Source organism: Mustela nigripes, chromosome 1 (assembly GCF_022355385.1).
Source record: "Mustela nigripes isolate SB6536 chromosome 1, MUSNIG.SB6536, whole genome shotgun sequence".
NCBI lineage: Eukaryota > Metazoa > Chordata > Mammalia > Carnivora > Mustelidae > Mustela > Mustela nigripes.
This window is the reverse complement of record NC_081557.1, coordinates 83,856,061-83,882,266: the sequence shown is the minus strand read 5'-3', so window position 1 is coordinate 83,882,266 and position 26,206 is coordinate 83,856,061. Positions and strand designations below refer to the sequence as shown.

Here is a 26,206-nt window from a genome sequence, read left to right as displayed (position 1 = left end):
AGGTGTGAAGACCAGCCCTAGAGTGACTGGGCCTGGTTTGGCCGCTTTGTTCCTTCGCACAAACGTATGATCCCAGAGCTGTGTTTGTGACCATCTTAACCTGTTTTAGTTTACAAGGCTTAATTCTTGTCAGAGCCATTTTGCGCTGCTCAGCATGTAAGCACCGGCCCACGGGCCCTGGCTCGCAGCGTTGGGGTGAATGTGGCCATCTCTGCAGGCAAGTGCTCAGAGATGGTAGGTGAGGAGACTGTGTTTCCTCAGGCTTGGCACTGGTGACATGCAGGACTGGAACGTTCCTGGTTGGGGGGCTGTCCCGTGCATTGCAGGAATTTCAACAGCATCCCTGGTCAACACCTGCTTGATGCGGGTGGCACCCCTCCAAATTGTGACCAACAGAAATGTCTCCTGACGTTGCCAAATGTCCCCGGTGGGAGGGGGAGGGCAAGGTTGTCCCACTGAGAGCCATGGGCCAAGAGTTAGATGTTTATGAAGAGAAAGATCATGCAAACACGCTCAAGAGTGAACGGGTTATTCTGATGGGCATGGGTTACAGTTATAACTGAAAAAAAAAATTAAAGGGCAGAGGGAAGGGGGTGCTCATAGGTATTAGAACTATGTATGATTTCCTGTAAATTGTGTGTGAATTTTTCACATATTGAATGAGCCGAATGCCTGAGAAAGTGTGGGATGCCCTAGCCATATTGGAGTTTACAGGATGACCCCTTGAGCAGCGTCTCAGTCCCTGGTATGCACACACCCCTGTTGCTCAGTGCACAACCCCTACATCCTCCCTGATGGAGCTGCCCTGGGGCAGATGTTCATCAGGACTATGCCAGGCATTGGGGGCCACTAAAAATAGTATCTGAATTCCACTAATGCTAGAAAATGCTCCCCTTTGTCTGTTTTCATGCCTGGGCTCCCACTGGTTTCAGATAGACGTGGGTGAAGACGCTGGCTTTTACAACATCTGGCCGGGCCCAAGTGTGAATTCTTCAGGTTGCCTTAGCGACCCTGCGGGGACAGGGATGAGTTTTGCAGAAGGGACGGAAAATGGAACGGTACTTTTTTGGGGGGGAGGGGAGAACTCAGTAAGTTCATGGGACAGGGCTCTCCATTGAGCATTAGGACTGTGGAGGACTTGGGGGCTGGGGGACAAAGAAAGGAGGTTGCCGACTAGAAACCACACACTGTCTAGGATTTTGCCAAAGATGGGCCTTAAACTCAGGAAAGGGAAGCAATCATTTAGCATTCCCTTCTGCTACCCTCACTCGTCCCTCTGCTCCTAGGACGCAAAACTTGGAAGCATTACTGTTACTACTGTTGGGGCCCAGCTGGAGCTCAGAGCAGAGTTAAAGACACCTGCAGACTGGCCCCGGGAGCCCGCTGTCTCCATGATGCCTTTACCAGACAGCCCAGGCAGGTGAAAAATGTTCCCCGTGGAGGACGGGAAACTCAGAGGCCTTGATGGTTGTAGGTGGTAGGCTGAAATGAGCCGCTGGGCTGCCGGCTGAGTTGGCAGGGCCCCAGCCCTCCCCTCCGGGCCCCAGAGCACTCACTATTCGGTCGGGTGGTGGTGTGCTCCGGATAAAACACTTGATCTGGCCCTTCTCCCCGTGCAGGGCATGCTGGGTCTGGGTGCTGGAGATGATGGGGGGTCCTGTTGGGGAAATAGCGTCACGTCAGGCAAACAGGAAAAGGCAGGTGCCTGGCTGGACCCTTCTTGGGCGGGGTTCAGAAGTTGACCCATGAATCCTCTCGTTCAGCACACATTTCCTGGAGGCCTGGATGTGTAAGGTGAAGTGCAAGGCAGGGGACTCACAGAGAAATGAAGCATTCAGTCGTAAACCTCTCAAGGGTTGAGGAGCGAACACTTCTAAGTCAGAATGCCCAGAAGACATAAATAAGCATCATAAAAAGGCAGTGAGTGCTCATACGGAGCGGTACACATGACGTACAAACCAACTTCAGAGGAGAGAGAACCATCCTGCCCGGCAGGTGGGGAAAGCTTTATGAAGGAGTTGGGAAACCTAGCGGGGTAGGAAGGGATGCTAAGTAATGTTGCTTAGTCTCTCTAACTAATGCCGCCCTGCCTTAGCCGGCTGCTCCGCTCGAACCATTCTCCGCCGTGTCCAGGAGAGGGCGCGCTTGCCTAACAAACCAGGTGTCCTCAGCGGGGCGGGGGGGGGCGGCTGGCAAAGCAAGGGGGAAAGAGCAAGAAATGCCCACGTTCCTCTACCAAGGGGGTTGGGTGGGATCACCCTGGTTAGGGGGAATGCACGGGGCATGTTCACAAGCTTCATCTCACGTCTGTCTTAGGAGATCCCATAGTTCATGGCCTGGCCTGCCACTGAGACGGCCCAGGTGAGACCACGGGTCCAACGCTGATCAGGCCATGATCCCATCCAGACTGTGTGTGTGTATGAGAGAAAGAGAGAGAAAATGTTTATGGTTGTGTCCAGGAGTCCCTGTCTTACCTACCTCATCCCACAGCCTAGACAGTGCCCCTGCAGTCTCAGAGAGCGCCTCCTGTCCAGTTCTGCCTTTTATCCCACCTAAGTCTTCCCCAAGCAGGGCCCACCTGGCCCGGAAAATGGGAGGGACAAGGGGCGAAGTCCGCTGTTTGCTCAGCTAACCTCCTGGCGGGGGCTGGGGCGGCTGGAGCCAGGGGTGTAGGAGATGGAGAACTTCCTGCCTCCTTCCCAATCCCTCAGGGAAAAGGCTGGGTCTTAGGTGGCAGAAAACGGAGGAGAAAGAGCTCAAACAAGGGATCTGGAGGACAAGCAAAATTATGCTGGGAACAAAACAAAAACCGCTGCAAACATAATTGCTGTTTATTAGCCACCTTAATTAAAACAGATTTGCATTTCTATGAGTAGCTCTCAGCCAAGGGAGGGGGCGAGGTTCTGGAAGACACTCAGGTGACTGCTACGGAGTTTAGGACGCTTAACAGCCTGGAGCTGGGTGCGGCAGACGAGGGGGTGGGGGGGTGGGGGAACCCGGGGGGACCCTTCTGGGAGGGGCTTCCACCCCGGGGTGGCTCCGAGCCTGGGCTGAGCCGAGTGTCTCTCTTACATATTTGTGTTCCAAGAAGCCTTTGGCCAAAAGGCAGGAGGGTTTGATATTTGAGGAACTTGGATGGCACTTGGCTTTGCTGCCGACTGAAAGTGATGATACCATAAAACGTTTTCCCCTTCACTTCTCAGGAACTAGGAATTCTCTGGGGGTGGGGGGCGGGGGGGCGCGGTGGTTCTCGGGCATTCTAAAAGCCATCAGGCAAATGCATAAGTATTTAAGGGCTTCTTAGAAGAAAAAAGAAATCAGAGTACAGGTGGGGATGGGCAGTCAAAGTGGTGGGAGGGTGTTTATCTCCCCCTCCCTGCAGATCCCTGGTTTGAGTCAAACCAGGTAAGACCCAAGCCAGTTTACTCCCCAGAAGGCAATGCAGCAGTCGTCCACCAGCTGTGGTGTGCTGTGAGAAGAACCCCATCTCACTTTGGATACTCTCATAATGTCTGCTCCCTTCAGCCCAGCCGAGGCCCTTTTCCAAAGGGCTTCGCCATCCCTTTACCTGTTCTCTAGCTCTTTCCTCTCCCACCTTGGCTCTTCCCTCCCCGACCCGGGGCCACTTAATTCATCCCCCTGCATCAGGGCGAGATGACCCTGATTCAGCAGAAACAAATGAACAGCTTCCTTGCCTCACTCCGATCTCTTGGGTGTTTCTCTTCCTGGCAATCTAGGGGACCCTGTGCTGGAAAGATTGGAGGCGGTGAGGGGATATAAACACAATCCCTGGGGAGGGGGGGCGTTCAGATCAAACCGTGCGTAGCCGCCAGAGCCAGGCTGGGGTGTCCCTTCCAAGTAATGTACTCCCTGAGGTATGCGTGCACAACCTCCTCAAGAAACCACTTTGAATCCCTGCTGGGAAATGCTGGAACATCTAAAGTGACAATGAAATGTCAGTCCCTCCTTTGTCCATTTTGTTTTCCCCAGAAATGGGGATGTTCCTTTAAAAGCTTCAGGCCTGGGGACCCTGGAGGGTCCCCAGCCCGCTGGTCTGGTCCTGGGGCCAGCAGTTGGGAGCTGGGCAGAGTCATGGGCCAGCACCCAGAGCGGGCGTCGGGGGAGGCCACAGCTTTCACGGGTCCCGGTGCCTGAGCCCCGTGTCAGACACCGGAGCAGCAGGAAAAGGCTGCAGCCTGCGTTGCCATGGATATACGGAGGCGCGATTGGATGCTGTTATTTTTAGCCCTGCAGTGCCAATTTATTGGTGGCATCCTGGGGACACGGGGGAGGCAGGAAGACTCCTGAGTCAGGGTTCTGCCCAGGACAGGTGGCCTGTGAGTGCCCCCGGGCTCTGAGTAGATTCCCCCTTCCTCTGGGGTTGCCAGGACTCTGGGGGAGAAGGAGAGGGAAAGAAAGCAGAGAGAGCAGTGAGGGGTGGGGGATGCTGGCTCATGGGGCGTCCGGAGGGGGATGGCTGAGGAAGAACCAAGCTGGTTTTAGTTTTCTAGCAAAGGGGGAGAATGAGCGAGGCTGCCTGTGGACAGCTTGGGCGGAGATGAAGCCAGGAGGGCTGATTTCTAGAACATGGCTTAGCCCCTCCCTAGCACCTTGATCTGGGGCCAGGACCCAGGGGTCCTGCAAAGGTCGGTCTGGGGCTCGGGTCCCGCTGCAGCTCAGAGCTTCCAGGCTTTGACCTGAGGCAGACTCTGTGGGACCAGGGGGCTCACAAAGGGAATCCCAAAAACCCAGTGGAGGGAGGAAGTTTGGAAACAGTGCAAGGGCTTGGCATTAGCTTTTCTCGCTCTTTCCAACCTGCAGCTTTGGTTGCCCACCCCAGCGGGAGCCCATACCATGGACGCGACGCCAGATTTCCATCGAGGTGCTGCAGCCTTCCCGGGTCGGACCCAGCTTCTCTGGGACCTTCTACAGGGCATCATCCAGGCTGGTCTGACACTCTGTCCCCTAAATGTGTCATCTAGCAGTCGTCTGTGTTCTAGGGCTGTCAGAAAACCCTCTCCTGCTGTAATGGTTTTATGGTGTGTGATAAGAATCTGCCCTCAGGAGGACCCCCTGAATGCTTGGTCTTGTGGAAATTGTGACAGGTCTCTCTGAGCAGCAGTCACACAATGGGAAGGGGCCAACTCGGACTTGCAGAGATGCTCCCTTAAATTTCCCCAAGGCCTAGGTCAAGGTCAGAGGGTAGATGCATTATCTGAGTCGGCTGTGGAGTGATCCTCAGACGCCTTCCTCTTGGCCAGGATAAAATTAATCAGCTACCACTTTTAAGCACTTCCAAGCACCAAAGAAGGAGGAAGGGGACCCAACTAGCCAGGTCCTTCCTCACCTCAGGGCTGGGCTTTGACATGGACTCAAAGAGGTGGGCAGAAGTGCTATGGATCCAGAACCAGCGACAGTCCCTCTGAGGCAGTGCCTGGGACCAAGATGCCTTGGGCCCCTCTCTGCTCCCTCTCACCCCACTTAGCATGAGTCGGGGGGTCTTACCATTGACCGTCAGGGTCACCTCTCGCTCCCCAGCCCCAACCCGGGGCACCACGGCTCGGCACACATACTTCCCAGCATCCTCCTGGCGGACGGTTTTGAGGGTCAGGGTCTTTTCATTGCTCAGCACCTGGGAGAATTGTGGAGGGTCAGACACAGAAAGCAGAGCCGGGCTCTGTCGCCCAGAGCCAGAAGGGCTGCAAGGCGGGCCTGCTGTAAGTGACCCAGTCTTCAGCCTGGCAAGAAGGTGCGGGGGTGGGGTGGGAGGCTGTGTGTCCTGTGAGCTGGCCAGGGGAGAGTCACAGCCACACACCAGCTTGAAGCCCTAAGGGCCAGGAACAAGGGGAGAGGGGAGGGTGCGCCCCTGTCTGGGGCCCGAAGGCTTGATGTCTCGCAGACAGGGCTGCCCACCAACCTGAACCATGCTGCCCCCAGCGATCTTGTTTGCGGGTGCCTGGACCTGTTTTTTCAGAGTCATTTTCAGTATCCTTTTGGGATAGAGTTTGGGGGTGATCCAAGGACTTTGGCCTTAGCTGGCTCTGAGTTCGAATCCTGGCTTGGGCCGTGATGACCTACGTGGCCTGGGGCAGTTACTTATCTGCTCTGATGTTCTTTCTTTATTTCTAGGACAAGGCAATCCTGCTCACAGGACAGAGCAGTGTCTGGCCCATAGCAGGCCACACAGAGACCAGTTTCTGTCCACCTCTCCCTTGACTTTCCTCCCAAAGCTCTCGCTGGTCCTCCTGAGGGGAGGGGTGTCTGATAACCTTATATACCCTAAAAAACACATTTATCTTAAAATAAGAACACAGGAAGACTGTGAAACCTAGCTCAAAAGCTAAAGGATAACTAACTATTTGGGCAAAGTGGAAAAGGCTTTCTAGAGACTTTTTACTCCCCGCATATCTGTGACTACCTGCTTCTCCTCTAAGTTTTATGGTAGGGTGAAACCGTAATGGTTGGGTATGTTTAGTACTCAGGGGGTACCTGTGAGTATCTGGGGTTCCCTCTCTTCTTTCTGGGCTCCTTCTCCCTTCAGCTTACACTGGAGGTTAGTGCCTCCAGTCAAAGAGTGAGGGCGGCCGAGGCAGTTCCAGTGGTCCAAGGCCCGTGGGGTCTGAGCTGAGGACTTACCACGCCCGAGCCCCGCTTCATCCAGACGATGGTCAGGGAGGGGTTGCCTGTCCAGGCACAGCTGAAGACGGCATCGGAGCCCAGATCCACGAGCAGGGATTGGGGCTCTGTGGTCATCCTGGGCCCAACTGTGAAGGGAGGAAGGGGGAGACAGAGCTCTTGGTGGGCTGGGAGCTCTGGGAGAGGGGTCTGAGAGAGAGAGTCCGGGAAGTAAGGAAGAGAGACCCCCAGTTTCCCAGCTTGGCCTTCCGCAGGTCCACCTGCTGGCAGCAAGAGCCCTAGGAAAGAGTGCTCTGGCTCCATTTCTGCTGGGATTTGCCCCCATCTCCCGTCCTTTGTCCTGCTTCCAGGAAGCTCCCACCCCAGCCCTCAGGCAGAAGGGACTCCCTCCTGCTCCAGAAATCCTGGGTGGTGGCAGCTTTCTGTGTCTGCCTTTAGGTCCTTGTCTACCTCCTCCGAGCTTCAGCTTGGGGATCTGGATTCCAGTTACCCTGTGCGCCCGGAGCCCAGCTCCTGGAGCCCGTCCAGCGTCCTCCCATGGGTTCTGAGACAAGGCCTAGAGGACACCACGCCTCTCCCTGTGTTCTCCACACCCTTGGAGCCCGCAGGTCATGCTCCGTTCTAGCCCTTTCCAGCCTTTTTCCAACCCCCATGAAGTAGCTGGGCCTGCCCCCAGGCCCCTGCTAAGTGTGGGTTAGTGTTAGCGGAAGCTTCTCTCTGCCTACCCCCTGCACACCACCTGGAACCAGAGCCTCCTGGGGACCAAACCTTGGTTCCCAGAGTGGTGCAGTGGTGGAACTGCAGGCGCGGTGTTGGGACGGCGTGCAGACCACTGCTTGGCTGCTTTCCAGGAGCCGAAGACTGTGAAAACCAGGGTCCAGAGACCCGGATTAGTCCCTTGGACAGGGAATAAGGGCAAGGTGGTGATCACTGATTCTGTTGAGGCCCCTGGGGATAAGGGGAGGGGTCAGATATAAGAAAGTTTGTAGAAGTACTTTTCAAACTGTAAATCCAGTAGAGGAGCTCATGCTTATCGCCGTGAAAACATCCAACCCCTGGGTCAATGCTGGGCTGGCTCCCCTGGGCTCCCCACCAGGCCCCAGAAGGGAGGCGTACCCGGGTCCCCAACGGGAGGCGGCGGGGCCTGCTGTCGGCAAGGGGTTCTCTGGAGCCTGCCTTGGTTCCCCTTCTGCCACTTACTTGCTGAGTGACCTTGGGCCTCCGTCCCTGCATCTGAGGAATGGGAATAATAACCCCTGCCTCCTGGGTTACTATGAGGGTCGAGGGTGGAGGGAAGCCGGAAACAACCCACCAAGAAGCTTTGCTTAAAGTGGGCAGCACTGTGAGCTTGTGTCCCAGCAGAGACACCCCAGGGGGGCGGCTCCCCTGGGGATGCCCCGCCCCGCCCCCGCGGCTGCACTCACAGTAGACATCCACGGTGCGGCTGATGTTGGTGCTGCCCAGGGCGTTGGTCACCTCGCAGGAGACAGGCTCTGAGAAGTACGTGTAGTCCACGGCGGTCCGATATACTTCTCCAGATGCTTCCTTAATGATCTGGCCCCGCTTGGCCCACCTGCAACACAGGCCCGGGAGCCGCTGTGAACCTCCGATGGCAAGGGTGTTCCTCCCACCCGGGGAGTGGGGGTGTCTCTCCAGGAGCTGGAAAGTGGGACCTGGCATGGGGGTGGCACAGGGCTAACCGCCCCCCCGCACCCCCTCGTGCCCCCCCACCCCTGCCAGGGGCGGGGAGAGGGCGGGCAGGAATCTCTGCAGAGGGGCAACTTCTGGGGCTGGGGAAGAGTCGGTGTTGGAGGTGGTGGGCTTTGGTCTGCGGGTGACAAGCAGGTTATTTTGGAGATGGGGAAGTGGAATAATCAGTAGCTTGACCCATCTGACTGGCTAGGACAGGAATAAGCCACTGTCAGTCCCTGTCCACTGGGATCCTTGCTGAAAAAGAAGGAGGTCAGGACTAGCGGCATGAGCGCATCACACAGACGGACTTGACGGACTTGATTTCCAGACAAGGTGGACAGCTGTGCGACGGGTGTTAGCCAGGGGTTCCGAGGGCCCCTCCTCCAGCTCTCGAAGCTCTCCTGTCCTGACTCCTGTCCCCAGGGTGGGTCCCTTCCCAGTGCCCCCTCTTCCCTCCCAGGGATGGCTCTGGCTACGTGTGAAGCTGGGGCCTTTCCCTACAGATCCCCCGGGGAGAGAGTTCATAGCTTCCCCTGGCTTAACCCCGTTGTGGACAACACTTGCTTTTGAAATCACGGAACTTCCAACCGGGCTCCTCCTCTTCAAGCCTATTTTGGGGTGTTCATCTTATTATTACCCCATGACCACAAATCCCTGTAACTACAGCTTCTCTGCGGCCCCGGCCTTCAGCTCCCCTTTCTCTCTGTCCTGGATCCAGAGCTCGTGCCTCAGAGGACCGTCTCCTGCCTTCCCTCCCAGCCCGCCCCGAGAGATGGCCGTGTCTTGGCATCACGTGGAGTGCCCAGGCTGGCGTCGTGTGGTTACGATCGTGAGTTAATATCACATAATTATTAAGAACATGATTAATAATAACAATTATAGTTTAACAACAGAGCAAACCAGAGCTCCCTGAGAGCTTAAGGAGCTTCCCAACAAACCATTATGAGTTATTCATGAATCATTTCAATTTCTAACTTTAATTTAATGACCAGACTTAACAGTCAGGCACAACCCCTGCCTGAGGCAGAGAATTCAGTCCCAGACATGGTTGGGGACCTGCGTCCAAACTCTGCTCCCTCCGCCCCGCTGAATGAAGCATGGGGGCAGGCAGTGGGAGGCTGAGGGGGGCTGCAGAAGGCAGGGTGAGTGCCTCCTGCTCTCCTGGGCCTGCCCCTGGCTCGGGGAAGGGAGGTTAGGGCCCAGGAGAGCTGGTTCTGATGGGCTGTCCTCATCTGTCATTGGAGGAGTTCTTGGAGAAGATGGGGCCCTTCATGGTGAAAGTCACTGGGCGGTATGAGTTTCACCCCTTCAGCCCTGAGGAGCTCAGAACTGCTGGAGCTCCCACAGGACTGGAGCCCAGCCGGACAGTTGGGGGACAAGCAGGGCTGTGCTGTTCCAGCCTGGGCCCCTGTGCAGCGGCTACCCTTAGCCCCCCAGGGCCTGTCCCTTCCTTAGAGGCCAAACAGGAGAAATTCCAAGGCTCTCCTCTCCCAGGGTCACAAGCAGGAGCCGCTTGCGGGGGCTGGGCCCTCTAGTAACCCAAACCAAAGTTTTTTGGGGGCATCCCGAGTCCCCGAAGTACTGAATCCCTGAATCCTGCTCAGTCTCTCTTTTTCCTCCCTTTCTTTATGTTCCTCTCCCACACCAATAAAACCCTTTATAGGGATCCCTTCCAGAAGCTCAAACCACCTCTTCCAGCAGCTGGCCACAGGGTCCAGGGTGACCCAAGAACAAGACCAGGTCTCTCAGTCCTTCCCTCTCCTCCCTCTCCTTTGGCTTATCTTCCACCTCCTCCTCCTTCCTGTTGGACCCTCCCCCCTCCCCCGCCCCCACCTCCACTCTTGCTCCCACCCCACCACCCCCAGCCTCTCTGAAAAGGAGTCAGATTAAGCTTTTCCCAATCAATGTCTAATTTGGCCGGAGCAAACGTAAGAGGATTAATTATTTATATCACAGAATCAGGAGGCCTGGCTGTCACAGCTGACAGGCTATCCTTACCTAGTCCTGAGTTTCACACTGGGCGGTGGTCCCTGCCCTGGGACCCACAGGGGGACATGGGGGGTTCCGAAGAGCCTCAGAGGACAGTCCCAAGAAGCAGGTGGGGAGACGCATTTCCTGGTGTGCCAGGACCCGGTCTGCCCGCCTCTGGCTCCTGGGTCTGGGGGGCAGCTGAAGTGAGAGCTGAGTCCGTCGCCCCTGCTCCCACACCCACCCATGTCCCCTTCCCAGGTGCTGGGATGGAGGAGGCATAGCTCTGATTTCTGAGATCACAGCCTCAGAGCAGCACGGGAAGAAGCAATCAGGATGAACGTGCAAGAAAAGAAACACAGATCCCTGCAATCTTGTCAAAGTCAGTTGGGAAAAATCAATGTACTTATGTGAGGAGATTTGTTTAAGGCTTTTCTTCTCGGAGGCCAACACGGCGTCCAGAACCACCATCTGCCTGCGGGCTGAGCCCTCCCTCGAGGAGCTGGGCCGGTATGGGTAGGCACGGGGGGCCCTCCTCTCTCTCCGCTCTCCCAAATTTTCCTAGAGGCCAGAAGGCCTTCTCCAAAAAGTCTCTGGGGTCCTGAAGGGAATGTGGTCCACACTGATCTGTTTTCAGGCCCTTTTCTAATCAGAGGGCCGTGAGGGCAGGTGACACGCCCCAAGAGTGAGCCTGTGCGGGAACGCCTGCCCCTTCAGACACCTCTGTGATTGGCGGCCCCTCTGTAACCAGGGGCTGACCCGGGATCCTGGGGGCCTAGGGTAGGGTGAAGGCAGAGGGAAACCTGCAAGCTCTATGCTTGTTTATTTGTTAAATTTTTAGTTTTTTAATTATTTTTTCAAAGATTTTATTTATTTATTTGACAGAGAGAGAGATCACAAGTGGGCAAAGAGTCAGGCAGAGAGAGAGGGGGAAGCAGACTCTCTGCTGAGCAGGGAGCCCGATGCTGGGCTCGATCCGAGAACCCTGGGATCATGACCTGAGTCGAAGGCAGAGGCTTTAACCCACTGAGCCACCCAGGTGCCCCTATTAACTTTTTAGTTAAAAAAAAAACAAACAACAACAACAACACAAAACCCCACTTTGAAATGACAGAAACATGGCAAGAATAGGCCAATTAATTGTCACATTCCCCTACATTCATTAGTTCTTAAATGTAATGTCACATTTCTTTCTTTTTTTTTTTTTTTTTAAGATTCCGTTTTATTTATTTGAGAGAAAGAGAGAGCTAGGGAGTGAGCATGAGTCAGTGGGAACGGGAGAGGGAAAGGGAGAGGAAGCAGCAGACTCCCCCCCGCTGAGTAGGGATCCTGATGTGGGGCTCTATCCCAGGACTCCAGGATAAAGACCTGAGCCACCCAGGTGCTCCTACTGTCACATTTGTTTATGATGATCCCTCCAGAAGGAGATATGAACTTCATCATTTATCACTGGTGCTCTGCTTTTAGAGGGGGGTGACTCTAAGAGGCAGGCGGGCAGCCTGGCTGCTGGGGTGTTGGCTCACACTGTCCTGGTCATAAGGCAGGGGAGGGGTGGGGGACAGTGCTGGGTCCCCGATCATGGCCCTGCCCGCTGCCCATAACTGGGTCCTCAGGTAACCCGGAGCCTGGCAGTGAAGAGCCATGGAAGTTGTACGTTCTGGTCTCTGGGGTCCCACAGGCATTCCTGGGAGAGCTGCGAGGGCACCTGTGGGAGTCCGGGGCTGCCCAGGGAAATGGGCATTTGAGGTCTGTGGGCACGTGAGACCTAGCGTTTAGGGACTGTAAGCAGACCGCACGAGCGACAGCAGAGAGGGGCCGACCCTGTCACCGCAGGTGCCCTGAGAAAGCCCTAAGAAAGGGCCTCTCTCAGGCTGTCTGTTCTGCATCTTCAGTCACTTCCAGACAGATGCCAGATCCCAGCCAAACCACCCCGCCCCCCAGCCCCACAGGGCCCCAGGGCCATGTTTCTGCAACGCACTTTGCCCGGCCTTGGGCCCAGAGAATGGTCACACGGGACATGACAGATGGCTTTTCATCCTATTTTAAAATGTCCTCAAGGAGAAAGACTCCATGCCTTTCCTGGGTTTTGGTTCCAGGGTCCTGGTGTCGTTCAATTATCTGCACTGCGGGGAGCTCCTCCTTGCGTCCAACCCGAATCTCTCTGGCTGTCTCTTTGGCCCATTTCCTCTCACTGAGCCCTCTGGGCTGCGCTGCCTCTTGTTGTCCCTGTCCTCCACTCCCACTGGCCAGTTGATGATCTAGTCTGGGGCCATTAGCATCCCTGGCACCGGCCGCTGCAGCTTAATAACCCATCTCGATGGCGGAGATGACGCTCTGGGCTCCACCATCAAGTCTGGGCTGGCGGGGAAGGACAGCTCCGAGTTAGGGCCATGGCGAGTTCCCCAGGGCATCTAAAGGAGGTGAGTGTCCTTGTCTGCCTTTGAGCATCTCCGAGGGCACTGCGTCTTTTGAAATCCCGTCCTGCAGGGGTGCCCAGGCAGGGAGGTGCCCCGGGGAGCCAGCATGCATTATTAGGTTTCCATGGCCCGTCCCATGCTCTGCCCCATGCTGCGGGCCCTAAGTTGCTAAATTGCAGTTCTTGCCTTCAAGGAGCTCCATCAACAGGGAAAGACAAGCGTGTAAAACACCGTGGTGCTTTTATCAGTGTTGTGAGCAGGGATGCGTGGGGGCCACAGATGGACATGATCCGAGGTGCCTGCTGGACAGGGCCCTCTGTCTCCGAAATCTTACCCTGCACAGGTGAGCAGTTTGGTGGGCCCATGGCACAGATCTAGGTTCTGATCTTACTGCATCTCCTGGTTGTTTTACCTTTATTCCTCATCTGGAGCCTCTCTGCCTTTTTTCAGAAAGAAAGATAGTAGAGCTCTCCAAACAGAAGGGGTTATGCCCACTGCTTCCGGTGGAGGGGTGTTTGCATGTACATGAAGGAAAGGGAACTTCTACCTGGCCAGGGATGGATGGATGGGTGTTTGGGGAAGGGAGAAGGATCCTGGGCTCTCCCAGTGACCCAGCCCGTGCGCTGCACACTCAAGGCCACGAATGACAGCCTGTGTGATGGGCACAGGTGTGGAGGGGTCCAGGGGCCAGGCGGTGCCCTGTAAGAATCAGCAGGATTCTTACCTGTACTGGGTGACAGCCGGGTTGGCCTTTGCGGAGCAGTGGAACGTGACAACGTTGTCCTCCAGCACTGGCTGTGGTTCCACTGACAGGTTGACGAGCGGGGGGTCTGCAGAGAGAAGAGATTCCTTTGCAAACTGGGGTGCTGTGCCCATGGTTTTGGGGCAAGGAGATCCTCTGGGTGACAGGGAAGGTAAAGGCCAGAGATTCTACCAGGAGGGGCCCTGAGAGCAGCCACTATCCTGGTCATCCCCCCAAAGTTGGGGGTCTCAGCCGGGGGCTCCCCTACTCCCTGCTTCAGCTGCCCTGGTGGGGGGTCAGGGATCCCCATGTGGATTCAAGGCCTAGTGTTTAAATGAACAACCAGACAGGAGGCGTGGCTTCCTGGGTCCCCAGACACACGCTGCCCATCTTCCAGCCTTTAGAGAGAACAAAACACTTCAGACAAGAGAGGGGGCAGAAGAGGGTGCAGGGGGCACAAGGGGAAGCATGGACACTAAGCCCCATTTAAATACACTTTTTTTTGGTCTTTGAAATGTCTGTTTCATATCTGTTTGTGTAAAGGTTCTGGTGCATCTGTTAACTTGAAAGTGGCATTTACACCCTTTCATCAGCCTGAGCATCTCTGCTGGGCCCTGACTGGTGTCACCCAGCCCTCAGCCCCCAAGGCTGGGCAAGTCTTTCTCCTGCAACATGATGAGAAGGCAGGCTCTGAAGTGCAAAACGGTGGGAGGTGGAGGAGACAGGAAGAGAGGCAAGGGGGAGGGAAAGGAGAGGGAGAGAGGAGACAGGAGGGAGAGCTGTGGGGAAGGAGGGGGAACTGCAAACAGACAGAGAGACAGAAGGGAGGGAGGCAGGCAGAGGACACCTTTACAGAGAGAGACAGGGAGAGAGACATGGACAGAGACAGAGAGAGATTGGGAAATGCAGAGGAATAAGAAAAAGAGAGAAGCAGAGAGCAGGGAGCTGGAGAGAGACACACAGAGAGATGGACATACGCACAGAAACAGAGAATCAGACGGAGATTTCACACTGAAAGCAAAAAGACTGGAGGAGACCAAGCAGACAGAGACAGAACGTGAGACGGGGCGCTGGGGAGAGAGACCACCCAGTATCGAGGACTGGAGAACCAAGGCAGGAGAGAGATGCAGAGAGGTAGGAAGAGGGAAACGAGACCAGCGCCTGATCTTCGTACTCATTACGGTGTATAGGGCCGGCGGGCGTACAAGCCTGAGCTGAGTAAGGAGGCAGCATGGTCCCTGCCACTCAGGCAGGGTCCCAGGCCACATCTTCGGCAGCTCTCACCCGAGATCACGGCAAACTGAGGGAGGGTAGTGGACTTCTTAGGGGTTCCATCTAGCCCATTTTCAGCAGCAGAAGAAGCCAGTTTCTCAGAGACCACGGAGAAACATGTTGACCCCTCTTGGGCACCTGCGAAGGGCCCCACAAGGGGAGCAGGACTCCAGCTGCTCCAGCCTGAGCGTCTGTTTGAAACCACAGGTGGGCTTCCGAGACCCTAGAGTCTTACGCACAGGCCTCCGGCTATGAACGGAGGCCAGCCCACCCTGGAGTTGGGATCCCTGGACCACTCAGGCCCTCTTTGTCCTGCTGGTGCTCAAGCCGGGTCTTGCTTCCTTGCACAGTGCCCGGGTCCAGCGGCGGGGGCCAGGGAGGTGGCCCACAAGGTTGCACCTGTATCCGCAGGGAACTTGAAAGACATGGGGGGGAGAACTCTGGTTCCTGAGCAGGGTGGCGGACTCTTCTGGGGACCCCGATCTCCCTACATGAGATCCGGATGCAGACCACGGTCCTGGGAGCTCCTGTTACAGCAGCCGTGGAGAATTTCATGGAGAATTACAAGGGAGGTGACAGGGATTTCAATGATCTCTATCTTTGTTTTTAAAGCGTAATTCAAGGACCAGCCATGAGAGCTTTCTTCCCACCCCGTGGAGAGCTAAGACCCCCAGAACCTTGTAGCTTCTCCCTAGCTGCTGCCCATTGGCTGGCCCCCATCCCCCCAACCCCAAGCTGAGGGCCCACAGCTTCCAGGGCGGGTACCATCAACGGTCCCTGCTCTCTTTCTCTGCAGGGTGAGCTGCCTCAACTGGGCATCCGAGGGCCACCTCCGGCTCCGATGGCCCCAACCCTAGAGATGTGGAGACCCACGGAGGAGTGTGCATCTCGCTGCATGTTGGAGAAACTTGTCCTAAGGCAGAGGAATTTGGTGATGGCCATCTAGAGCCAAATGCATGGCTGGCTCACGGCCTCGCATTGTGAAATTCAGTACTGAGAGGCAGAACAGAGTCCCTCAGTGCAACTGTTGTTGGAGGAAGTCATGGCACAAGTTGGACAGAACGTAGAATCTACCTGGCACAGAACTTGGGGGGAGGTAGCCCCAGGAGGACCCTCCCCACCTGGGTGTCTTTTATAGAGGGAGGAGTCTTGGGGAGCAGGGTGATGGAGTATACACCTGTTAGGGTCCCTTCCTGCCACCCGCCATTCTGACTTTATCCCGTGCATGCCCTTCTCCGGCAGCTTCTTTACCTGGGCTAAATCCTTAGTACCCCAGCTTTCTTGAAGGGCCCCAAGAGAATGGGTCCCCAGGAGGCTGGTGCACCTGCCAGTCTCATCTGCACCTCTCCCCCGAACCCTGAGGTCCCTGTGTCCCTCTGTCCACCCCTCTGCTCTGGATGCGCCGGATATGAATTTTCAGGAGCCTGCCAGGCTCCAGAGGTATAAATAGTTTATGTCATATCCAACTATTAGACACGATTTTAATCCCACTTGTGATGTCGGCTGCATCGCTTGCAGGAGGGCGGCTTTGATGTCGCCGGTGGAACTGAGATCATATTGAACAGATGTTAGAGCTGAGAGTCTGTTAGCGTTTCCATCAGCAACCTGCGTGTGCGTGTGTGTGCGCGCGTGTGTGTTCTGGGAAGCAGTACAGCGCGGGGGGGCGGGAAAGGGAGAAACTCCATGACTCAGTGATTTTATGGCACGTTCATTTGCGACTTGGCAGCTGGATGCAGCGTCCAGATGTAGTGGGACTTTGGGGTGTTCAGCTTTCTCTCCCATTACTCAATCTGGGGGCTTTGTCTTCCGTTGGGTAACATATAAAGACCAAGGGAAACAAACAACAAATGTGCTTTTGCTGAGTTTGGATGCTTCTTGGTTGACTGAGAAAATAAGCAGGTTTGCAAAGGCAGCTCTGATCCGGCCCGTGGTGTCCACAGTAAACAGCGGGACGCTTACTGAATGAACAAGTGGGTAAATGGAGGAGGAAGGAGGCAGAGGGAAGGTGGTAGAGCGAGCGTGTGCTTTTGCTAGGCAGGCAGAAGGGAACACCTTCAGGAGAGGCGGCAAGGGGCGGGAGACCTCTCCCCCGTTCAGGCTGAGAGGGGAGCTGTGCATGGGAGGGACAACGGACAGGTGCAGCGAGCTGAGCCTGAGCCGGGCACAAACGCTGGAAGCATCCCCGAACGATTTCATTGAATCCTCACAGCCATTGTATGACGGCCGTTGTCATTTGCACAGATGGGAGAACTGAGGCACGGTGGTTACCGTGAGGCCAGCATCATTCAGTAAGTGGCAGAGCCGGAATTTCAAGCAGGAGGAATGCTGTGACCTTGACCATTTCCCTGTCCAGCCTCCGATGGGGCTGACCTAGGGATCGGGGCCCCGGAGCTGCAGCCTCTCTGGGATTTCATGTCCGATGCCTCCTGCTTTGTGTGGCAGAGGCGTCCTTGGAAAGAGAGCCAGCCAGGACGTGGAGACTGGGCCAGGCTGGTGTTCTCCTCTGATGGAGACTGTCAGCCGTGTGCCCTGGTGAATGGATCATCCCCCTAGAGCGCATTAGGGGGGTGCCTTTGAAAAGCTGGTGGGGTGTGGTTAGGATGGTGGCATTCTTGGTGACAGGAGGGCTTCTCCCAGCCTGGAGGGGAGCTTGGCTGCTGCTGGGTCCCCCCCCCCCCCCCCCCCGCCGGGGCCCAGGCTGCTGGCATGGGGAGCTGCCAGCTGGCTCCTTTTGTGTGGGATTCCATAGCTGGTGTGGGCCTCCTGACCAGATTGGGGATCTGTGGGGGGTCCAACCGGCAGCCTGGCAGTGGGAGGCTTGGATGTCTCATGTCCCCCATCCTTATTCCTCCCCGACTGGGCTCGTGTCTGGAGAGAGCTCGGATCACGGTCAGTCTAAGGGCAAGAGGAGACGGGACATCGTGTGGTCCAAGGACAAGGAACTGGCATTCCTGGAGTAAAGTGTGTGACAAACTTCGGCCCTCACTGCCCATGGGTTGGGGAGCCTTTTGGGATGCTGGACCACTCGATCCCCAGAGCATCTTGCTTCCTGTCCAGAGCTGGGCCCACAGCTGGTGCTCGGAAGAAGTAGGCGGGTGTGGACAGCCAGGGAGGGAGGCTGTCAGAGTGAGCGTCTCCCTCCCATCACCCTGGTCCCAGGTCTGGCAAGGGCCCCACTGTTCTTGGCTCTCAGTAAATGAGGAGCAGAAAAAGAAGCCTCCAGCTGGTGGGTGTGATCGAGTGGGGGTTACTAGCCCGTGAAGATGGTAAAGAAAAGATAAATCTTCTCCAAGGACTCGGCGGCTGGGTCTGGGTGTGTGGAGCAAGCCCGTCTCAGGGTTATAATGGTTTCTGTTGCCTTCTGGAATCTAGGCAGCAGCTGCCGGGGTTCTAGAGAGACTGGGGACGGCCACTCGCTGGCTCCCAAGATGGGCCCTGGGAACACCAGGACGCAGCCCCAGAGCCCCACAGAGCCACGCGGAGCACAGAACCCAGAAGCCTCATGTGAGCGGGGCTGGTAGGTGGGGGATTTTTGATGTAGAATGAATAAAGTAGTAAGGAGGAAATGAATGCCAACCTTCAGGTCCAGCCTGCTGCCACATCAGCCCCTAGCACACAGTGACATCGTGCATTGTGGGAAGGGCATTTAAGGCAAGAAAAGTCCACTTCTGAGAGCTGGTACTCAGACCCAAGCTAGTCCGGTGCTGGGAGTAAGGTTGTGGGACCACCTTTCTGAGCACTTGTTGTTGTTCTCTGGGGCCAACAGGCACTTGAGGGAGACTGTAGGAAAGCACTGGGAATCTGTTTAGGTGGCTTTTGGAATAGGGGGCTGGTGGGGATTGAATGCCTGGTGACTATTGACATTGACTGTGAGAACTGACACCTGCTGAGGACCTGCTGTGTGCAGTGTAGAAGAGGGGTTGCGGTGTGGGCTGCGGAAAGCCGAGCTCTCTACATCTGACGGTCTGTGGCTTTGGGCAGACTGACTGACCTTGGGGTGCCTGCTTCCCACAGAGGGACCACCGGCAACCTACTCCAGTGGTTGTTGTAAAGATGAAATGGTCCCTGGAAAGTGCAGGTTGACTGAAAGACTACTCTGCTTCTTCTCTCCTTGAACCCTTCCGTAAGAGGGGCCCCCATGTACCTACCCTCTGTAGGGCATGGGCTGCTGTGGGGGGAGCCCTGAGCTCCCTGCTGCCCCCAGGCCCTCTGCCCTGGCTTTCTCGCCAAGGGAGCGTGTGGGCTCCCCGTGGTAAAGCAGAGCTAGGGGCCTGCTTTATATTTATTGATGTGGAAAGTTCTACCTGAAACAGTTTGGAAATGTGGCCTGAACAAGTCATCGGCCAAAGATTCTCATCTGATGTCGTGACTTCGTGTGACAATAAGGACAAGCCCTCGGGGCGCCCACAAACGCAACCTGGGCCAGTCTGGGGAGCTGTCGGACCCATTTCCTGTCTTCAGACACCTTGCAGGCTGTGGTGCTGGCTCTGGTGAGCTGCTTGTCCAGGCCTGGCTCTTCCCCCCAACCTGTGTTCCAGGCAGGGAGTGCTGGAGGTGGGCAGTGGTGGGGGGTGGTGTGCTGCCCCGGGCCTGGCCCCCTGCGTGGGCTGAGTCAGTACTCACGCTGGATGTCTATGGTGACCGAAGTCTCCTTCCCTCCCGGGATGGCTTTGTTGGTGGCTCGGCACACGATGCTCTGCCCATTCTCCACGTCGCCCGGGGAGATGAAGAGGGTACTCACGATGCTCTCGCGCTTGCCATCTCGCAGCAGGGTCTGAGAGAGCAGGGAGAGAAGCCCCCAGGTCATTCGGCTGGAGTGGCCTGGGCAGGTAGGGGAAGACATGACCCAGCCTCAGTGGAGAAGAAGAAGCCCTCGGCCCCAGACAGCCAAGGGTGCAAGTGTCCCCAGATAGCTGGGGGGTTCCTGGCGGCTCCCTGGCCTGGCCGCGCCCTGGGCTGCAGAGGGACAAAGGAACTATTCCACCATGTGGGAAAAGCCTGGACTTGTAGACTCCAAAGGAAATCCGGCTGCAGGTGTCCTCTGGTGTCTGGGGGGGCCTCTGGGTCTGCAGGCAGCACGTGCAGCCGGTAGTGGGGGAGGTGCTGTCCCCCTCCTCCCAGGCAGTGATGTCACTGGTACGAAGGGCTGCAACTTGGGGCATGGGGGTAAGGGCAGGGCTGGGCCGGGGATGCATGTAGAATCAAGGCACACTGACCATTTCATTCCTTTATCTATAAACCCTTTCAACCTTTCTTTTTCTTCTTCTTCTTCTTTTTCTTCTTCTTTTTTTTTTTTTTTTAAAGATTTTATTTATTTATTTGACAGACAGAAACCACAAGTAGGCAGAGAGGCAGGCAGAGAGAGAGGAGGAAGCAGGTTCCCAGAGAGCCCGAGGCGGGGCTCGATCCCAGGACGCTGGGATCATGACCCGAGCCAAAGGCAGAGGCTTTAACCCACTGAGCCACCCAGGCGTCCCCCCTTTCAACTTTTCAAATCATTTTACTTCCTGACCTCGTTAGATCCCCGACCAATTGGAGGCGGGACAGATGCCATTGCTGGCCTGGTGACAGTGGAGAAAATAGACAAGACCAGGAGGGATGCAGAGCTTTACCAAACTTACACTGCAAGTTGGGGGTGAGATAAGTAGGAGGGTCCTATAATGGGCTGAAGAGTGCCCCCCCCAATTAATTTCTTGGAGCGTCACAATGTCATCTGATTTGGAAATAGGGTCTTCGGAGTAATGTGTAATTAGTTAAGGATCTCCAGATCATCCTGGATGGGGTGCGGGAGGGCAAATCCAATGACTGGTGTACTTTGAAGGAGAGGAGAGGACATAGAAAGGAACGAGGAAGAAGGTCATGGGAAGACAGGCAGAGACGGGAGTGATGTGGCCACAAGCCAAGGGACTCCAGGAGCCAGGAGGAGGGGAGATGACAAGGGAGGACTCTCCCTGGAGGGAGCACAGCCTGCCGACACCCCGATTTCAGACTCTCTGGCCTCTAGGAGGCGGGACAATACATTTCGGTTGTTCTAGGCACTGGTTGCGGGACATGGTGAGGGCGGCTCTAGGAAACAAAGGCAAATCTGAAAGCTTTGGGTTCCCGCCTTCCATTTCCAGTGGGGGCCGTGAGGCCGTGCTGTGCTCCTTTCCAGCTACTTCCCTGGTGGCTTGGGGACCCAGCAAGGTAGGTGCTGGGGAGCTGTGTCGGGCAGCAGTCAGTACTCAGTCCAGTACTCAGAGACCTTTGATCCTGGGAAGCTACTGAGCTCCCTCCAGAGAAGGGTGGCGGACAGACGAGGTCTCATTCTACTTGCTCGGAGCCAGAGGATAGATGAAGAGATTTTACTTCCTCAAAACCTCCCTTAAGATAGTACCAGTACTGTTCTCACCAGACCCTGAAAGGAAGGGAGCACTGGCTCTGTTTAATAGAAAAGAAAACTTAGTTCAAAGTGAGTCAGAAACTTGCCGGGCAGGGCTGGGATTTGAGGACGGTGACCCCCGAGGCCGTGACCCTCCCCCCACAGCTCCCTGCGAGCCAGACGGTGGTTAGTAAGATTTTCACTTAAAGGTGGGAACAGTGAGAGGGAGTCAGCAGACTTTTAAGTTCACCGAGCTACTTAGCAGTGCTAAGAAGGAGACAGCTGGCCAAAATGGAGTCACTTGCGTTAAGGGTCCCCCATCAGCAAACCAAGACCTAATGCCTAGCTAGCCTCCTGCGGTTTCAGACCCCCGCGCCCCCTGGATGTGACATTTAACCAGCGAACCTGGAAACTCCTGGTCCGCAGGGGAGGTCATCCTTCAGTTCTATCTAAGGGGGACCCTGCCTGAAAGGAGGCATTCTTTGCCTATTATTTCCTTTTCTCCTCTCCATCTCTGCCTTTAAAAACCTTCCATTTTTGTGCACCTCCTTGGAACTCCTTTCTACTTGCTGGATGAGATGCAGCCTGATTCATGAATCATTTACTGAAGCCAATTAGATCTTCAAATTTAGTTAGTCAAATTTTTGTTACTTAACAGCAGCAGTATGTAAGCTCCTGGAACCTGCTCTCGGGGTCCTCAGCTCTGTGTGGTCCTTGTCAGCAAAGCTGGTGGCCTCCAGCACTCGGAGCACACGCCCTGAGCCTCTGTCTAGAACAAGCGCATCCTGCTTTAGATAAAGACATATTCTGAGATGCCAGAGAGATCCACGGAGCAAGGCAAGGGTCTGGACTATTTCTGTTGCACGTTCTAGAATCACCTGGGCCTGGGTGGGCTCCTGTGGCACATTCCTTCCCCAGGAAGTGGGGTGGCAGCGGGGGTCCTGGAGCGGGGCCATCAGTGGGCTGAGGATCTCCAGCTCAGCTTCAGGGCCAGGAGCTGAACCGGAGGCCAGCAGAACAGGGCTAGTGGAGGGGGATGGGGGCCATGGGGCTGGCGTGTGGTTGAGCCTCAAGCCAAGCCCTATCTCAGTACTGGTTCACGTGTCTATAAATAGCCAAGCACTAATAAGAACAATTTCCTGGATGGAAATAAGACCTGGGGTAGGGTGGAGGGAGGGAGGAGGTGGGGAAGGCCTGTACGGCTCTTCCCCATCCCCCTTTCTTTACTTTTACACTGTGCTAACAAGAACATTTATTTACATTAAGTTTGACTCTGCTGGGCACCTTTCCCATTGATCTGCTCCCGGCCTGGTGGGAGGGAGGCGGGCTGCCCGGGTGCTGGCGGGAGGGGTGCAGGGGAGGCCCGGGCTCCTAATTAGGCCCTCTGACTGCTACCCTTCCTCCCCACACCCAGGGTGCTCCTGAGCCTCCGAATGATGATTAATGACATATTTACTGTGTCCAGGCATGTGCTTTTCTGGGAAATAAAAATTCTGGTTCAAGTTGTTTGTTCCACCTAATTAGAGAAAAGGGAGATGTGTTCATTAAGCAAGGGGAGAGCAAGGGGAAGGCAGGGCCTCAGCAGCTGGCTCCCCCTGGGAAGCGGAGCATCTCACCCTGGGCTTCGGCTCCCAGGGATCGGACACCAGTCTCACCCGCAGGTGTAAGGCTGCCCCTCCCCCACCTCGGATCTGGTGGCCTGTCTGCTCTGCGGCATCCTGCCCTTGGCCTCCGTCTGTCTTCTCAACCTACTTTCCCTTCCTTCAGCAGTCCCTCCTTATCCTTGCTCCTTTTCTTTCTGTTTTTTCTTTTCCTTCATTCCCCTCCCCTATCTCCCTTCCCTCACATACAAATGAAGGCTTTGCACTTTGGGTCCTCGAAGCCACAGGCCAGGCCAGGGGGAAGGAACATTCTATCATTTGTAGGTTCCTGTCCCAGCCCGCTTTCCAGCTTTCCACTTTCCCTCCTCTCCCAGCTCCTCCTGGTCCATCTTCCCTTCCCTGAACGGGGCTCCTGGGACACACCTCGAACCCCAGCCTCGCACCTCCTGCTCCAGAAACCTTCATTAGCATGCAAATCAGCTCGGGGAGGGTAAGTGGATTATTAATGGCAAGTTACTTTGTCTCTGAGGCCACGGCCTCCAAGGACCGAGGCAGCCCTTCCTCCAGCTTGGTGGGGAGGAATGTGGGGCCAAATGCTGGCCTCAGAGTCCCCCAGCCCAGTTCATGTGACCCAGATGGCAGCTCCTCAGGCTTTACCAGGGCCCAGCCCACCTGGATCTGGAGGTGCGGATCAGTGGCATGTGCCCGGGAGTGAGTGTGGGAGCAGCAGACTTCGTGGGTGGGCTTTCTACCCCTCTGCTAAAGGTGTGTGTGTGTCCATGGGCCCCCATCCATGAGCAGCTTCTGAGCTTTCGAGACTAATCCTGTGGCTGTGTGAGGCATCTCTAAACCCCGTGTGCCCCGTGCAGCTTCTTGTGTCCCCAGCCCCCAGGCATCATCCCCGAGGGCAGGCACTTGGCATTCAACAAGAGGTGGGGGTGGGAGGGTGGGGGGTGAGGGGCGTTGGGGGGCGGGCTGGGGCCACAGAGTGCATTCTGCGTGCACTGGTCCAGTGTGGGCAGCAGAGGCCGCTCGGCTCTTCCCAAGGCCTCCCGGGCCTCAGAGGGCAGTGGAGAGCCCAGAGGCTCCACGGAGAGGCGGGCAGCCTAGAGATGGCTGTGTGGGAAACACAGGTGACGGGGTGGAGCGGGGCATGCTGTGTGGAGGTTGGAGGGAACGAGGGGGTGTGGGTGAGTGGGGGTGGGTGCTCCAACCCTGGTGCTAATTCGGGGAAGCCAATTGATATGCAAACAGCCTGGAAAGCCCTGGAGTGAGGCCTGATTGCCTGGCAACAAGGCTTCCCTCTTCTCCCTCCTTCATTCACCTCCCCCACCTGCTGTGTCCTTTTTTAAAAAAAAATTTTTTTTTTTTCATCTCTTCGCTTCCTCTTTTTATAGCTGTCTGGGGGATCTGTTAGGGGCTCTTGTCCTGTGGCTCCAATGAGGGCTGTAAGGGAAGGTGGAGAACCACAATGTAATTGGCTGCAGACCCTGTATCCCTGGGGCCCCAAGTCCTGTGCTCTGGGTGAGGATGGATACCCTTCACAAAGAAGGTCAAGAGGGTGGGGGCTGCCGTGCTGCGTGGAGACTCTGGGCCCCTAAGAGAAGCCGATGCGGGTGCTGCTGGGGTGACTGGTTGGAGGGAATACAGAGTGAGAGGGGCTCCTGGAGGGAGCTGGACCCCAGTGAAGGCCTTAAGAGGAATTGTTCCAGAGTTCCTCTTAGCACAGGGCCCTAGTGAGGCTCCATGTCCTGGTGGTGGGGGGGTGGAGGGCTCCTTGAGTAGGCAGCAGCCTGAAGCTGGAGGCCTGGAGAGCGAGGGGCTTAGTAGATATATACGTGACTGGCATGGGGCGGGGAGGCGGGGCGTTGTGGTGAGCAGGCGAGCAGGCAGTCCTAAGACTATGCAACTTTCCTACCTGCTCCCCCATCCCCCAAATCAGGGTCAGGGCCTCATCTGCCGCCCATCAGCTGTTGGGGAAGTAGGAGACAGAGCAGGAAGCTGGCTCGCCAGGAAGATTTCTCTCTGGGCTCAGGCCATTCTTTCTTCCCCCCTCTTCCTTAACCTGTCCTGTCTCTCCTGGTCTGTGTAGCTGCTGGCTTTCCAGATGAATGCCACGTGATTGCCATTCTGGTGTCTAGCCCGGGAAGGCAGCCTGAGGCTGGGCGTCCAGGAAGAGGGGACTTGGAGGGAGGCCTTGCTACCAGCTCCCAGGCTTCTGCCGCTAGACACCCGCCAGGAGTCCCAGGCACTCCCCCAAGCACTCCGGCCACCAAAGTGTTGGTGGCAGCATGTTCAAGGAGAGGGGCCACAGCCTGGGCTGGGGCAAGGGTCAGGGCGGGGGCAGAGGGTGGCTTCCTTTTTCTGATTCTCCTCCCAGGGCAAGGGGCCTGGCCATCCTCAGTGATGTTGTCCTCCGTCCTGCTGGCTCACCCTTCCCCTGCTGGCCACATGCTGGATGGCAGAAAGAAGGTTCCCTGAAACCAGGGTTAGTGGATGACTCCTGGGGAGGCAGATCTGGGCTGGAGGTCTGAGAGGTAGGTCTAACACAACTGGCCGGTGCTCTGACTCTCCACCAGGTGCTTTCTGTACATCACTCACCTTAAGTTCATAGCAGCCCTGATGGGTGTCTGTGGCTAATAGCACCCTGTTTCGCAGCTTGGGAAACTGAGGCAGAGAGACTAAGTTACCATAATAGGTTATGGAGCCCTACAGTCATACGGACATTCCCATCTAGGAAAGGGGAGAGCAAGGTGCACCCTGGAGCCTGAGAGGATCAAGTGAGGGCCAGGCAGAGAGCCCGCCAGCAAGGCATTCTTCTTGTTCCAGCCTTCCAGCCATCCTTTGCGGCAGGCACTGTTCTTGCTCCCCACTATACAGATGCGAACACTGAGGCACTGCAAAGTTAGGTAGCTTTCTTGCTGACCATGGCAGAGCTGGAAGGGGGTGGAGCCTGGTTTCGAAGTGAGGCTGCCCAGCTCCGGGGACATGGGCTTAACCAGCACTGGGTGACAAATACTGAGGGCTTCTGACCTCAGGGCCAGCAGGGCTGCCCCAGGCAATGTGTTCTGGGGTCCCTGGGCACGGCTTGACAGTTTGCACATTTGAGTGATCTCTTAACACCCTCTCTCTGTTTCTCTCTGTTTCAGCAGCTCTCACCTCTGGGGCTGCTATGCCTTTGGGTCATCAGAAGTGCCTCTGTGACTGGTCCTTGCAGTCCTGGGAGAAGGAGGGGGAGGCAGAGGGTGGTGGCCCCTAGAGCTGGTTCCACGTGAGCACTGCTGGGTCAGTCGTAGGTTTATTGCTTGTCAGAGCTGGCAAGGACCTGCTCTGGACGGAATTGTGTGCCCCCTGAATTCACATGGTAAAGCCCAGACCCCAGTGTGACCGTATATAGATAAAGGACCTTTAAGGAGGTAATTAAGGTTAAATGAGGTCATAAGGGTACTTAAGCGTCCTTGTAAGTAGAGGGGGAGACACCAGAGATCTGTCTCTCTGCACACACAGAAGAAAGGCC

The 26,206-nt window shown here is 56.1% G+C and overlaps 1 protein-coding gene and 1 long non-coding RNA gene across 6 annotated transcripts in view; one reads left to right on the top strand and one right to left on the bottom strand.

Moving 5' to 3' along the window:
* Positions 1-26,206, bottom strand: part of KIRREL3 (kirre like nephrin family adhesion molecule 3) — a 551,364-nt gene that overhangs the window by 21,178 nt on the left and 503,980 nt on the right. For all 5 annotated transcript variants that reach the window (XM_059414007.1, XM_059413998.1, XM_059414010.1 and 2 more), the window contains exons 7-12: positions 19,351-19,501; positions 13,438-13,543; positions 8,061-8,209; positions 6,637-6,764; positions 5,506-5,632; positions 1,557-1,657 (exon numbers count right to left, since the gene is read on the bottom strand). In XM_059414007.1, coding sequence (XP_059269990.1) covers positions 1,557-1,657; positions 5,506-5,632; positions 6,637-6,764; positions 8,061-8,209; positions 13,438-13,543; positions 19,351-19,501 — 762 coding nt within the window. The remainder of the gene's footprint in view (positions 1-1,556; positions 1,658-5,505; positions 5,633-6,636; positions 6,765-8,060; positions 8,210-13,437; positions 13,544-19,350; positions 19,502-26,206) is intronic.
* Positions 12,501-16,370, top strand: LOC132026146 (uncharacterized). Its single transcript, XR_009406796.1, has 3 exons — positions 12,501-12,716; positions 12,907-13,056; positions 15,524-16,370. It is a non-coding gene; the product is annotated as an uncharacterized LOC132026146 (long non-coding RNA).